Genomic DNA, 16,133 nt, shown 5'->3' with positions numbered 1-16,133 from the left:
TATGGAAAATAATCAATTGATTCAATACAAGATGGGAAGGGAATTTTCATGAACCATAGAGGATGTAAGCAAAGAAAGGTCATTGGACCTGGATACATAGACCTAAACTGAAGAGGAAATACCTGAAGAAAACGCAGCCATAACTGCTGATAGAGATGTAATGTGTTCATAGTGTGCTCTCAGCTTTGTAACTTATATATTATTACTTCGAATATGAAGAATATATACTCCATCCCTAACTAGAGTGTTAAGTCAAATTTTCGAGCTTCAATAACAGTCAAGTTGGCATATCAAAATGGCCATATAAATATCTGGGTATCGCAAACAAGGTACAAAATGCAACCCCTTGGTTACATAGCAATATGTTCGACAATTTATCTCGGTAAATTTGCTTAAAATAAACTTTCAACAGAAAACAGTGTTTTTATTCAATGGGAAAATCGATACAGAGAAGCTTATTACAACAGAGAATCTTCACGTAAAAGTCACAACTTAAATGCAAAGCCAAACATATCTGAAAAAAACGTGATTTAACCCGGGAGGTACTCATTATTAAAACTTGCAGAATCTTGGCATATAAGCAATTTGTAAGATAATTAACAGACTACAATAGGTTGTAAAACCTGTGTTGTTACAACACCATATGTAGTGAATCAGATAACATACCAGGTTTTCTGAACCTGATGAAATTTATCAACGATTTAGGCTACTGAGAATATCCTATCAGCCTAAGCTGCTGTTTAGAAGAATGAGTAAATAATATAAATTTTGTACATCCATTAGTCAAATTTCAAGAGCCAATTGTGTTTCACCGGTATGTTTTTAACACTCAAAGAATACATAGATAGATGAAGGAGATTGGAGTAAGTAACACAGCAAGTATTTTATCAAACTCCATTATCTTCGCTTCTTGTTGCTGCAAGTTTAGACAAGAAATGCATTCATTGTAATTTTTGCTTCCATTTTTTAAGACAATCATACTGACAAACGTTTTTTAGACCAGACTGCTCCTCTATTAATGTTACATTTAACAAAATTGAAACAAATTAAATGCTCTTCTATGTACTCTTAATTTCCTTACCGTTGCTGAGCAGGTGGATCATGTTTCACATTCTCATGCCATCCTCTTGCAGCTCAGTAACACTCTAATTCTAGAATAAATATTTAATGCTGACAAATTCTTTTTCCATAAGGAATTCCCTATTTATCCTATCCTTCTCTAAATGCATCATTCAACATTCACTTGAGTTTGATTTTACCAAAATACAACACAGAGTGTGCTGATACCTCACTTGTTTTGAATGGTTATGGACAAAATTGTAAATGAGACAAAGGAAAGATATGGAAATAGCCAAATTAAATTATTATTATTTGCAGACAATGTTGTGGTCTGCAGAATGAGCAGCAAACAAGAACTAATTGATGTGCTGAACGAGAAAATTGAAAAGTATGATATTAAAATCAGTGCAGAGAAAAGCAAGACCATGATGATATCAAGAAAAAGACAAGGAAAAGGCATGTCAAAATTGGTGGTCAAAGCCTTAAAATTGTGGACCGTTTCAAATACCTAGGGACTGAATTAATGCAGAATACACAACTGAAGATGGAGATTAGCAGGAGGGTGCAACAGGGCAATGCATTCTACCAGAGTGCAAGAAACCTTCTCTGGAGAAAGGAAGTGTAAAGAGATAATGTATAAAATGTATTATACACCACATTGACTTATGCAGCTGAGACCTGGACAATGACAAAGTAGGGATGAGAGTAGAATTCAAGCAAGCAAAATTAAATACCAAAGAGGTATGAGAGGAAAGACAAGACAGAGTGAGAAACGAAGTTGGAATAGAAAACCTAAATGAGAGAATTGAAAGAAATAAACGAAGATGGTTTGGACATGTAAAGAGGATGCAGGAGAAACGAATACCAACACAGATGGAGATGAAGTTCGAGAGAAAGGTAACAAGAGGAAGACCTAGAAAAAGGTGGATCTATTCAATAAAGCAAAGTGCAAGAAGAAACCTGGAATGGGACAAAATAATGGAAGAGGAATGGTGGAAGGAGAAACATGGAGAAGTGCCATACATGCCCTGACCCAGCAGGAGCTTAATAAGGGGAAAGTAGGATGATGACAACACTATTTTCTACTTACTATTTCAACCATTATTTGCACTTAAATGGTTCATCCAATTTTGTCGTGTATTGTTCCATTCCTGGGGAATTTTGAGCCTTCACTCTTGCTGTAGTTTATATCATTCAACATTAACTGTAAATTGTATATATAGTTAAAATATCTTATAACTAAATAACACTCTATGTTCAAGCAGAGACAAATCTGCATTTGGTGATCAACATATTTATGCTGGGAAAAACTATGTTAAAAACATTTTTTAGAATCATTGACACCGATACGTTAGAACATGGGTTCTTTTGATAAGCGAACTCTTCAAACTTCAAAATTGTTAAAAAGGCAAGCTCACAGCCACTGACACTGTACAACCATTGATATTACTCTTTGATTGTCTTCCAAACTTAAAATCTACAATAAATTAAATAAATTATTAAAGATGACTAATCATTGACCAAATCATCTCTGTTTCATAACTGAGAACCTAGAACAATATTCACAATCAACTAGGCATGCTATGCATCAAGATGTGCCTTTTAAAGCTAGAGCGAAACGAGAACACCTTTTTACAAGTATCACAAGTGTACTTCTTCTGACCTGTGTGAACAACCAAGTGTCTGTTAAGTACAGCCCTTTCCGCAAACCTCTTGTTACAAAACTGGCAAGCTAACCGCCTGTCACCTCTGTGAGCAATCAAGTGTTTCTTTAAACTGTATGGACAATTGAATTCTGTATGACAAATACTGCAGGTATGTTTATCAGGATTTCTGTATTTTGCTGAACGTCTGGTTAGCATAGAAAGAGATCTTTGTTGCCGCTCCTGAGCCGAGAATGCTACGGAACGATCAATGGTATCCTCATCTAATGTTGATGAATGTGTACAGCGACAGCCAGGACTGCCCAACTCTTCAATCTGTTGGTTGGTGTTCACACCATTCAAGTGTTCGTCTTCCTTGTTACATTTCAGACACTCGCTAGAATGGAGCAGCATATGTCTCCTGAGATGACCCGGGAAAGGAAATGTTTTGAGGCAGATGGGACATTTATCAACTCTCTCTCTTGAAGGGTCTGGGTTGATGAAAATTTCTAGGCCATTAGGAGGAACGTAAGTCTTGTCTTCACAATGAACATCTTTACCTCTTTCAGTTCCACTTTCAGCCATTCTCTGATGAGAGTTTATCTCCAAGATGTGTAGTCCTTCAATGCTGAAAAAGAAAAATATAAAATTAAACCAAAATGTGATGTACAAAGGACACCCAATAACTTGTAAAACCACCTCCAGCACTATCAATAGTGGGAATCAAATTCAAGCTCACATCAATGTGGCCCATAACATGCAGCCAACTCACTCAGTACGTCACAATATTATTCATGCTCTCACAACATAGATTAGGGTATTTTTGGATTTTACCCTGCAAAAGAAAATCTGCACAGAATCATTAAGTTTAACAAAGGACTTTCAAATGAGATGACATTGTACTTAACAATTTAGGCTCAGCACTCCACCACCTTAAGCCACACAGAATAGCATCATCACCGTCATCATCAATCTTCCATATAGGGTTGGCCTTAGAAACTGTATCTGCCCATAAAATTGAGACCTAATTCCATGCTGACTCCAAATATATATATTTATTCTTCCTCAAATGATTGAGGTTGCCAAACCGACACAGAATATCATAAATATAAATGTAGTACCTAATCTAATTACAGTACAGAATATTTTTTAAAAAATTTATTGATAATGTAGAAAAAACAGTAATTAGTCACAAAGAAGCGGCAGATCAATTACTTTAATTGATTTCATTAAGTGGGAGAAGCGTACAGGTGATGCCTCAAGATTGATATCAAGGCTTTAAATGTATGTATGCCCCAGCACACAATGGTCTCATTTGGCACACCAAAGTGTAGGAAGTAGGTGACCAGCAGTTTAAAAATTGTGCCCCTTGTACCCGGCATGAGCTCTATGACCTACATGTGCTCAATGTTGTACTTATTGAGTTAATACGGAATGGTTGTATATATATCGCCTTTTTTTTTCATCGACTTCAACGGGCTGTTGTGCATGTGCTTCAAATCTGACTGTCGGGTCAAGAACGGAACAATTTTTGCTTCCAGGTTTGAAGGCAATCAAGTTGAATCGTTTCTCTCATCAACTGTGTGACCATGGAGTTCTTCATGTATTAGATACCCTTTTCCACGTAGTGTAACGACCAAGGAAGACCGGATGTGATGGTGCCTGGTGTTTTGTAGGCATTCGCCGAATGGGCAAGATCCTAAGATGTCTGTAGTGGTTACAATCTTTGGATCTGCCTCGTATACCCAGAATAAATGCAAATTTTGATATTATTATTATTATTATAGTTGTTATTATTGTAGCATTGTTGTCTCTTGTCAAGAGATCCTGTATTAAATTCCAGGGAATGTAATTCTGGACTGAGGGGTGGATCACAGTTCATTCAGCCTCCTAAGCCAAGCAAAAAGATGATGTATAATAAGAGGTAGCACATTCAGTTGCGAAAGTCATACAACATGGCTGAATATGTGATCATGCTGACCACGTGCTACCCCAGTATCTGCGGTCATCTTGACAGACAAAAGGGCTTATATGCTGCTGTGCCATAGGTTTTTTGTTTTATATTATTGATATTTTGCTAGTGGTTTAACTCTTACCCCTCAAATTAAAATTCTCTATAATTGTCTCCAACACTGGTATTTTAAATGTGAATTTCTATCTTATATGACCTGTATTCACCTTTCATGACTTTGCGGATAAGACTTGCTCTTAAATGATGTATTTAGGCCTATAAACATTTATAGCAAGCTATACCAGAGCAAATAAAAGCAATATGTACAATTTAAGACAAATTATTATTATTATTATTATTATTATTATTATTATTATTATTATTATTATTATTATTATTATTGGTAGTGACTCATTCAAAGCTTATGAAACTCAACTCACCCATATTGTTCCTTAAACGATATTTTCGAGTTGATCTCTGCAGACTCTTCATCATCGTCATCATCATCATCATCATCATCATCAGACACCTGGAGGAAACAAAAAAGTTGCTCATAATTAAGTAAATTTGAATGAAGCAAGCTAGAAATAAATGATAAATGAATGTGATGAATAGGTTTGAAGAGATGTCTTTTGGGGTTATGTTGTATGGAAACTTGGCAGTTTGTCAGGACATTGTTTTGTAACCTCAGTAGCAAACAACTGTCCGAATACTGGTAGGCTGGAATTCAGCTACAGCGTTGCTCTGATGATTAAATGGTACACTTGTTCATCACTAGATGGCTCACTATTCACCATTATAAAAGGAGTAGTTCATATCATCATATTTACACACAAGTCTGACATTTTCAGGGCAGTAAAATGTAGGAAGTGATTAGGGAATGAATACCACACCATAACAATGGCATGATGTGCGAATTCCCTGGGTGATGCCAGTTCAGAACTGACACAATCAAGGAGAGGATGAAATTTTAATCGTTCTAATGTCACATTCTGGAGTAGTAAGTTTATTGACAAGGTGGACCAAGCATATACTATTTTAAATATCTTTTAATAACTTTAGACAAGTCAATACAGGAACTAATACAAATACCTATTATGGTTAAGTTTATCAACAGCTGTGAGCTTGCATTTGGGAGATAGTGGGTTTGAACCCCAGTGTTGGCAGCCCTGAAGATGTTTCTCTGTGGTTTCCCATTTTCACACAAGGCAAATGCTGGGGCTGTATCTTAAGTAAGGCCACGGCCACTTCCTTCACCACTCCTGGCCCTTCCCTATCCCATTGTCGCCATCTGTGTCGGTGCAACATATAACAACTTGTAAAAAATATATATACATAACAGTTCAAATTTAACTACCTACCGAGCTCGATAGCTGCAGTCGCTTAAGTGCGGCCAGTATCCAGTATTTGGGAGATAGTAGGTTCGAACCCCACTGTCGGCAGCCCTGAAGATGGTTTTCTGTGGTTTCCCATTTTTACACCAGGCAAATTCTGGGGCTGTACCTTAATTAAGGCCATGGCCGCTTCCTTCCTACTCCTAACCCTTCCCTGTCCCATCGTCGCCATAAGACCTAAGACCTATCTGTGTCGGTGCGACGTAAAACAAATAGCAAAAAAAAAAAATTTAACTACCTGACATTGACAGTTGTTATGTCATCAAAAGGTGAGCCAGGGATGACACAAACTGCAGACAGAGCTGTAGGGTTTGCCTTTAAAAGTAAGGAACCAAAGAATGCTTCAATGCATCTTTCTTTCTCTTTCACTGTAAAGTATCACTTCTTCAAGTGTCAAATAGACTTAAGAGTATTATGGAGTCTTGAATCATGTAACTTGGACGCCAGCACAAAACTTCATATGTCAGTTGGAAAAATGTCTCCTTTGTAAAATGCTCTCAAACCGTGGACACTGTTAATTTCTGGTGTAAAACGATGAAATACTGCGATGCAAGTAATACCAATCCATTTCAGGAACTAGCAACATTTGCACTGCTGTGCCTAGTACGAGGGGATAGCAAAAAAATGGAATTGTTTTTTAAAAGCTATATATTTTCAAATATTTTACAAAACAACCTTATCCCCTTCAAAATACTCTCCATTAGAACTAATACATTTGTCCCACGGTGCTTCCACTATACAAAACATTTTTGTAGTTATCTTTAGAAATGGCTGACAGCTCCTCCCTCACTTTTTTTTTTTTTTTGAACTCTTCAATGTTGTCAAATCGGCATTCTATCACCCCCTTTTCATGCGTGGAAATAAGGAAAACTTGCACGAAGCCAGGTCAGGCATGAGGCAGTGGAACCATGCCATGTTTTGCCAAAAACTGTCTAACAGAGATGGCTGTGTGTGCAGGTGCATTGTTGTGGTGGACGAACGAGTCTCCTGTCTGCCACGAATCGGGTCTTTTTTGGCGAACACTGTTGTGCAATCTTCTTAAAACTTCCCAATAAAAGGTTTGCACATTGTTCACTTAAACTTGGCATCGTAAAAAAGTAAACAAGAACAAAATAGCACTAACAAAAACAATCACTGCAGATGAACAGAACAAGCCAGGTTGACAACACAGACGGCACTGAACTGGCAATGAGTGCGCTATACACGTCTAGCGGCAGAAATGAGTACTACACAAGCTTCGCCCACGGCAATGTTATTCTGGTCATTTTTGGGTACCCCCTTGTACTGCCAAGCTCAAATGCAGAATTGGAGAGAACTTTTAATCAGTACAACATTGCTAAAACTGAAGCCAAAAATAGAATGAGACCCAAAATAATAAATTTACTTTAATAGATTCTGGTAGGATTGAGAAGAAACAAGCAATATTGCCATATGAGCTACCAAACCAAGTATTACAACAAGTAGAGACTGTGAAAATATATCAGATATCATCTTCCTCTGTGCCTTCTGTCAAAATGTTAGAAAAAGTCCTTAATGATCCTGGATTATTAGATAAGTTTTCTCTGAAATATATTTTGAATACTTTTAATCTTTAAACTACAAAGATATACTTAATTTTCATGCAGGTATAGTATTTTTGTAATTCAACACAGCTCAACCCTTTCAGTGCCCATTACAAATGTAAAGATGAGGTCTACAAGTATCAGCCCATTTTAATGTATAATGTCGGCTTTCATAAAAAGGAACGTAACTCCTCTGTTTTTAAAGATATGAAAACGAAACTGAATCAGGGAGTGAAAAACATAGTCATCTAAATTCAGGATTACTTTCAGATCATGACACAATTTATTCCTCATGTTATTAATTAATTAAAATAATTTATTAAGGAAAATAAAAAAAATAAAAAATTTGTTAATTCCTATTACCACACGCTTACAAATGGAGTAAAAACGAACACCAGAGGGTGCACATACATAATACAAGAACCGAGAAACACATCTTGTTTGTTCTAAAAATATCTGCAGGGGTGTCAAAAATCAGAAATTCTAAAATCTAGCATATGGAAAAATACACCAACAACGGCAATCACACAAATAAAGACAATTAAATGATGACAGTGAAAATAAACAGCTGTATAGCTGATGACTGACGAGTAAATTGGTGACTTCTCGGACATCATGTACTGTGATTCCAAACTTGGTAACGAATCAAATGCCGATTTTGCCTCAGACAATGAATTACCTGCACGGAATGTGACTACATAACCAAGCAAGTGATAGCGATGGTGTTGATTGTATAGTGACTGGGAAGAAAGGAATGTTGATCAGTATAATCCTGCACAGACTCCACAAAATATCTGGGACTCATTAGTTCTTTAATTTCCTCCTCTTCTTACACTTCGACGTCATGCTTTTACGATTCGCGCATAAACAAGTCGAGGAACTTTAAACATCGCTCAAGATTATCAGTAGACAGAAAACAAGAGAATGTTGTCAGAACATGGTAGCTTGAACTCTCTTTGAAGGTCGTGCGAAGATTAGGCGCCATTTTCGGTCTAGAAGCCTTTCAAATAATAAAAAACTAAGCACCTCTCAGAGCGACGCTGGCAAGTTTCGTTCATTTTTTGAGGATCGCTCATAGCGAATTTGGCATTAAGAGGGTTAAGGATAGGAAGAGGGTAGAGGGGTGTTTGGCTAGTGATTTTTGGTGGTTTTCAAGTAGCCATTTAGTCAGTAATCCTATTCCGCTGTTAGTAACATTGATATTCTACACATACCAGTGAGATAGTCAACAAATGCAGAAATTTAATTTACTGAAACTACACTCTCCAATTACCACTGACATCCAAATGCAAAAACTAAATGATACATTAAATTAATTACAGTGTTAAGACCCTCATTACCTGTACGTGTCCCTGAAAACCAGGCATTTTCCGGGATATTTAAATTTATTTTTCGTTGTACGTATGCTCCAAACTTTAATAAAAGTTAAAACATTACATAAGTCTATTCTTCTGCAATAAAATCATCATCATCTATTAAAAGCAATGCTTTGTTGTTGTACGCACATCTCACGATCTGTTGGCCTCTTCGTGTTGCTATATGAACCACATGCCAGTTCACCGAAGGAGTTCTTGATGTATGACATCCTTGGTGGTCCCTTGGGTCTCTTTCCAAGGACTTCACCTTCAATGGTGGTTTGGAGAAGAGAGTCATGTCTCAGTACGTGTCCAAGGAACTTTGTTTTCCTCTTTATCATATTTAATAAACATCAATCCTCTTTTACGTTCTTTAAAACAAGGCCATTTGTTTTTTTTGTCCATCCTACTCGTTTTTTCAATTCTCCTCCAAAACCACATTTCAGCAGCCTGAAGTTTTGCTTCTTCCTGTTTCCCTAATGTCCAGGTTTCGCATCGATACAGTAGCACACTCCAAACAAAAGTCCTGAGAAATGATTTTCTGGTCTCCGAACAGATATGGTTGTTTAGCAATAACTTTTTCTTTTATTTTGCTATCACCATTCTTTTCTTGATTTCTGAAAGGGATCCATTATCGGAGGTAATTACACTACCCAAATAGGAGAATTCTGTGACTTGTTTGATTGGTGTATTATTTGATTTTAAGTGTTTTCTACCTGTAGGCTTCTTTTTGTCTACTATCATGAATGTTGTTTTCTTTATATTTATTTTTGGTTTAAATAACACTTAAATTAAAAAACACAATTATTTCCAATAAATCTAACAGAGCATTTTTCAACCACATAAATGTCACACACAAAAAAGTCAAACAAAGGATCACTGTTCATAAAATTGTATCATTTCACTTATTATCTCTATGGATTGAATTTATAGCATGTTTTACACCAGGGCCTCTCAAACGCCCAAAATGTCACGCGTGCAGAGCGAGGTGCAAGAGCTCCGTGCACTGTGCATCGGTGCCGCTCGTTATAGCTCGGATCAACGCTTCGTCTCTTGGCTACTCGGCTAAGCTCGGCTCTACTCGGCTATACTCGGCTCAACTCAGCCCGGATTTGGAGCGCTACGGCGCAAGTGGGGCAGAGGGAGACAGGCGGAGCGAGCGAGAAAGGCGTGAGGAAAGAGAGAGTAAGCGCTATTGCTCCAAATCGAGGAGTGGGGGTCTGCACTCTGGTCAACCAAGCCAAGTCGTCTTTTGCACCGTGCACAGTGCATGCACCACGCGCATGCACCCTGAGAGGCCCTGTTTTACACCATTATTATTAGTTTTATACAGGGTGTATCAGAATAATATTGACAAAAAATTCAGGAATATTCTTCATGTAACGTTAAAGATGATGGTCCAATCGGATTGGCAGGGAATATTTTTCTTTTCGAGAAAACTAGTTTACGTTGTTACTTCCGGATGCGCGATTCAAATTTATGAACTTGCCGTGATTGCTATGCCAGAGAGCCAGCTGCTCCCTGTTGCTGTGTGTCAACGGAGGGAAGGGAAGGGAGGGGACGAGGAAAGAAGGAGACAGAGGTAATACTCAGTGCAATTGCACAAGTTTCTCGTCCGTTTCACAGTCACTTCCCAGTCCCAGTAGGCAGAGTACAGTATAGTTTGTTCAGCACAAACTGACTGCTACACAAACCCCATAGAAAGAGAAGATCAACTTGTACCAAGGATACAGACAGCTTTCCAGGTCATTTGCGACACACCACACACACTGGAGAGAGTCCAAAGGTCACTGCTACACTGTTCTGAACTGTGTATCAAAGTAGGAGGGGGGCATATTGAACATCTACTGTAATCCTTCGTTCAGCATTTCATTCCATTTACAATGTTGTGAGCGAGGGAATTCACAATTGTGGTGCGGCAGCGTTGCATCTTCGAACATGTTAAATAATATAGAACGTTACTGCGACCAACAGACGAGAGGAGAAAAAATATGGTGCATTCCTTGACAGACAAGTGTGTCCTAATTACAGTGTGTTCTTGTACTGTGTGTGCAATTGCGTCTGTTTAATAAACGAACTGTGGATATTGCCTGTAAGAGACGAGGACAATCTCCTGTGCAAGTTGAATGGGGAAACTTGTGCATTATCTCTGTCTTCATCACACACACTACTTGCCCTCGCCTTCTCTTCCCTGAAGCATGGCAGTGACTTGTGCTCTGACATGGCAAATACGGAGAGTTCGTCAATTTGAATCACGCGCCTGGCAGTAACAAAGGAACCTCAATTTCTCAAAAAGAAAAATTGTCACCACCAATCCGATTGCACCAACATTCCGAACATAATATGAAGACCATCCCTGATTTTTTTTTGCCGTATAGTTCTGATACATCATGTATGCATTATTACATGGAATTATATTGCTTCTTCATGTATTAAAGATTGAAGCACTCGTACCTACCAACTTATAGAAATCAAAAATAGGAAGACTCTTTTAATTCTTGGATTTCATCGCGTATATTGCACCATGATCTTGAAAAAAGGATAACATAAAAGGCATCCATATATACAGTTACAAGGTGAATCGACCATTAAATTTAAAATTTTATACTGAGAAAACATACAAATGGTTACAAGAAAATGTAACAAGCATGGAACAAAATGCATACTAGTTTCCTTTATTATTTGTTACATAAAAATTCAAAATTTAATTTTATAGGTATATCTGAACACATGGAGATAATGTGTGTTATGTTTTGTTGCCATAGTGTGAACAGAAAACAGCAGAAACTATCACCCGCACAACTCTCTGAAATACATTCAACTTATTAAAATTATGAACTAAGAATGAACACAAATGCGCTGAAATATGCTAAACTACCACATACAAAATAGATCAATATATCTCATACATTATTAACACGAGACTTCGACAGGGGGAAAGCACCGAACTGCAAAGGAAGAAAAGAAAACCAGACGTGGCCCACAACTCTAACGAAACTATGCACAGAAACGATGTTAACAGCGCGCGAACCACACAATAAAGAACTCAATCATTCTTCTCAATAAACGGATTCGCTAGCACGTGCTAGCTTCTCTCACTTTTAGGAAGATTGGCATCACAAATTCCCAGCTGTAAAACACACACGATGCTGTAGTGAGCGGGAAACAAGGTACACAAAGGCGACAGGCGATACACTCGCAAAATAAAGAATCAAATAAGTGTACTTGAAAATGAGGTTGCGTAAATTACACAAGCACACAATCTATCCTAGGGGAAGAGTATTGACCTTACTGGAGGTTATATTGCTCAAAAATAGGAAGAAGTAAAAAAATAAATCGGAAAATCAGAAGACAAGTTAAAAAACGGAAAGTTTCCGGGTAAATCAGAAGGGTTGGCAGGTATGCGCACTGTTCACAGTGGTAGCAGGTCTCCATTCGAGAAGCTTTCCCACTTGATTTCTTAATTCTCGTGCTCCAAACGTGGCATATCCTAGCACCATACTTCTTAGTTGTAGAAGGAATGTCTTGTATAAAATGCCATTCTGTTAGCCTTTCTACACTTCCAGTTGATGTGATTGTGTTAGAAACAGCTGTTCTGCAAGGTGTGTAGTTATTTTCTTCCTGTGCACTGAACTGTACAGCACTGGACATAGCAAGGAGCATTGAGCATACTTCGATGAACACACAACAAGGACTGGCACAAAACTACTCAAACCACTATTTTGGACTACAATATGTGTAACTCTGGCATTGATTTGAGTGATCAGCGCATTCATTATAACCTGTTTGAACAGAGAACTGTGAAATGGCGGAGGAAATTGTACCTTTTTGTCAATGCTCAGTATTCTGTTATACTGTGATTATTGTATAGTTTTTTTTCAAGTACATACCTTCAAATATACCAGCATCTAATTCCTCATCTTCCAAATCATACACACCGCCATCTATATTAGTTAAACAATCCTCAATATCATGCCATGATAAACTTTGGCAGGCCTCCATTTCCGCTCATATATGCGCGGAGGAAGTGGCGCAATGACACTATCATGAGAAAGGCATAGCCTTGAAAATACGTCAACTGGAGTGTCATCTCTTGCTCAGTATTGTTACTAATGGTAAAGGGCATAAACCCCCGATGTCCAGACCCATAGAAACACTGCTTAGCAAAATGAAAATCCACAGCCTGTTTCCAGTCATTTGACCAGATCAGGAATGGAATGAATGAAGCCCCAATCTAGCGGTGAGGATAGGAAATGTGCCAGCTGCTGAAGCCTATCGCACTCCTCTGGGGCAATGATAAATGATGACAGATGAAATGTTAATGAAAGAGTGCTGCTGGAAGTAAAGATGAAAGGGAAAACCAGAGTACCCAGAGAAAAACCTGTCCTGCCTCTGCTTTGTCCAACACAAATCTTACATGGAGTGATCGGGATTTGAACCACGGTATCCAGCAGTCAGAGGCCAGCAAGCTGCCGCCTGAGCCATGGAGGCTGGATAATTTTCATTTAAATAAGCAATGCCATGGAAACTACGAGCTTGGTGATTTTTGGCAAAAAACACAGCCTGTAAAATCTACAGGCTTGGTAGCAAGAGTGTTAACTTTCCTATTCTGAAATAACTAAATAGAGGGACTCTGCTGCTAAAAATAATTTTCCTATAAAAATATCAATTTTTCATTGAATACACAATATGCACACTTTTCATCACTTTGGCAGCCTGCACTTACCCGTGGCATTTCTTCATCGTAGTCATTCTCTGAGATAAGGAGAGCAGATATCTCAGGTTTGCACTCAACCTTGACATGCTCCACAGACAGGAGAAATTCATGCTGGTCCTGAAACATGCATTGAAGTACCATACAGAATCACCAACATTGATGGCAAATAAAGGGTTAAACTGCCACTAAAAGGCACTAACATGGAATGGACAAGGCTAACTTCTAAAAGAGAAACTTACCGTGCCAGTTTCTTATGCAATGTTTCATTCAACCATTCGCAATGGCTGCCAAGCTGTACTGCAAACAGTGGGATTAGAATAATGTGCAAAGGACAGATGAGTATACGGTCAGATATTGTTAAATGAACCGTTACTTATTGGTTAAGGCTAAAAATGGGGCAGGATGTGAAATCCTAAGGATAGCATACCAGCATGAAATGAATCACCAAAATGCGGGCTAAGGGCAGGATGTGAAATCCTAAGGATAGCATACCAGCATGAAATGAATCACCAAAATGCGGGCTAAGGGCAGGACTGGGAATTTTTCAATCATCAGTCACCATCAAATCTGCATTTAGGACTGTCGCCCAGTTGGCAGAACCCCTATCAATTGTTTGACTCACTCATTATCATCAAGTTGCCTCGTAAAAAAGAAATCGGACCGATTCTGCATGTTGCACAAATTGCACACCAAATTCTGATTTTTCCTATCATAAAGATGAATTTCCTGTATACACTGAGTTTTCAGAACACCAATAGGGTGTGTTGTGAGAGTTGATTCACCAGTTAGGTGGAACCACGCCTTGTCTGTAAAGAACAGAAGATGAGGGTCGATTGATCTTTCAGGTTACTGAATACCAGAAACCAACTGCAATAACACACAGATGCTGCTTGATCAGCTGGTTATAAATTATCAATATGTATTTGTAAGGTATGATTTTAATAATTTTCTTGCTGAACTCATCTGTTCAGAAGTCGCTAAAACCCCATCTGAGCATGAAAGTCACGAAGTGTGCCAGACAGCTGTCCAGCCGGCCTTGGCACAGCTGCATGTGATTGGTCAAGTTTTATATGGAAAAACCCTATTGTTACTTCACCCATATAATTATTAGTGTATTTTTTTAAATTTGATTTATTTCGCACCGACACAGATTGGTCTTATGGCGATGATGGGACAGGAAAAGGCTAGGAAGTGGGAAGGAAGTGGGAAGGTAAAGCCCCAGAATTTGTCTGGTATGAAAATTGGAAACCATGGAAAACCATCTTCAGGGCTGCCAACAGTGAGGCTCGAAGCCACTATCTTCCGAATACTGGACAGTGGCCGCTCTTAAGCGACTGCAGCTGTCGAGAATTGTTTGACTAGTCTTGTCTTATTCAATGAAGTTGGAAATTTACCAAACATCTCCCTTGGTAAATAACTCTGGTCCCCAATTCTCTTTTCCATAAACTAATACAGGCACCAATATGTACACTTGAATTCTAACTTTACCTTTGTATTATGTTCTTTCCTCCTTTTAAATACTTCATTCCACCTAATTTGCCTATTAAGGTACTGTAAATACTATACCATCTCTCTACTTAGAGCTCAGAACATACCACTTAGTTGAGCAGCTCGTCTCCTTGCTCCCAATTCATCCCAACCCAAAGTTTGCAACATTCTCGTAACACTATTCTTTTCTCGGAAATCATGCAGGATAAACCATGCTGCTGTCCTTAGGATCTTTTTCACATATCGAATCGAGTAATTCTGGTGAGGGATCCATATCATGGAACCGTACTACAATTGGGGTCTTACCAGTGACCTATACACCCTCTCCTTTACATCCATATTAAAACCCCTAAATAAAATAATCAATCAGGCAAATGCTGGGGCTGAACCTTAATTAATGCCACAGCCGCTTCCTTCCCACTCCTAGGCCTTTCCTGTGTCATCGTCGCCATAAGACCTATCTGTGTCTGTGTGACATAAAGCAAATAAAAAAAGAAACACTAATAATTATATGGGTGAAGTAACAGCAGGGTTTTCCATATAAAACCTGACCGCTCACACATAGCTGAGCCAAGGCCGGCTGGACAGCTGTCTGGCACACCTCATGACCTTCATGCTCAGATGGGGTTTCAGCAACTTCTGAACAAACGAGTTCAGCAACAAAATTATTAAAATTCAAACCTTACAAATAAGTATTCATAATTTATAACCAGCTGATCAAGCAGCATGTGTGCGTTATTGCAGCTGTTTCTAGTATTCAGTGGCTGAAAGATCAATCGACCCTCATCTTGTGTTCTTTACAGACGAGGCGTGGTTCGACCTAACTGGCAAATCAACTCTCACAACACACCCTATTGGTGTTCTGAAAACTCAGAGTGTATACAGGAAATTCCTCTTTATGATAGGAAAATCGGAGTTTGGTGTGCGATTGGTGCAACATGCATAATCAGTCCATTTTTTTTTA

At 38.4% G+C, this 16,133-nt stretch overlaps 1 protein-coding gene and 1 long non-coding RNA gene across 2 annotated transcripts in view; both read right to left on the bottom strand.

Annotated features, from left to right (window-relative positions):
- Positions 1–469: 469 nt before the first annotated feature.
- On the bottom strand, positions 470–9,262 carry LOC136885632 (zinc finger protein 716). Its single transcript, XM_067158329.2, has 3 exons — positions 9,122–9,262; positions 5,094–5,182; positions 470–3,330 (listed from the first exon to the last, which is right to left on the bottom strand). The coding sequence occupies exons 1-3, from the start codon at positions 9,260–9,262 to the stop codon at positions 2,628–2,630; spliced, it is 933 nt and encodes a 310-aa protein (XP_067014430.2). The 3' UTR covers positions 470–2,627.
- A 4,426-nt stretch (positions 9,263–13,688) lies between these two features.
- LOC136885542 (uncharacterized) overlaps positions 13,689–16,133 on the bottom strand; it is a 32,419-nt gene continuing 29,974 nt past the window's right edge. Inside the window, exon 3 of the long non-coding RNA XR_010861555.2 lies at positions 13,689–13,798. This is a non-coding gene — a long non-coding RNA (uncharacterized lncRNA). The remainder of the gene's footprint in view (positions 13,799–16,133) is intronic.

This window comes from Anabrus simplex, chromosome 14 (assembly GCF_040414725.1).
Source record: "Anabrus simplex isolate iqAnaSimp1 chromosome 14, ASM4041472v1, whole genome shotgun sequence".
In the NCBI taxonomy this organism is placed as follows: Eukaryota; Metazoa; Arthropoda; class Insecta; order Orthoptera; family Tettigoniidae; genus Anabrus; species Anabrus simplex.
The sequence above is the reverse complement of the archived record's forward strand: the minus strand, read 5'-3'. Positions and strand labels throughout refer to the sequence as shown.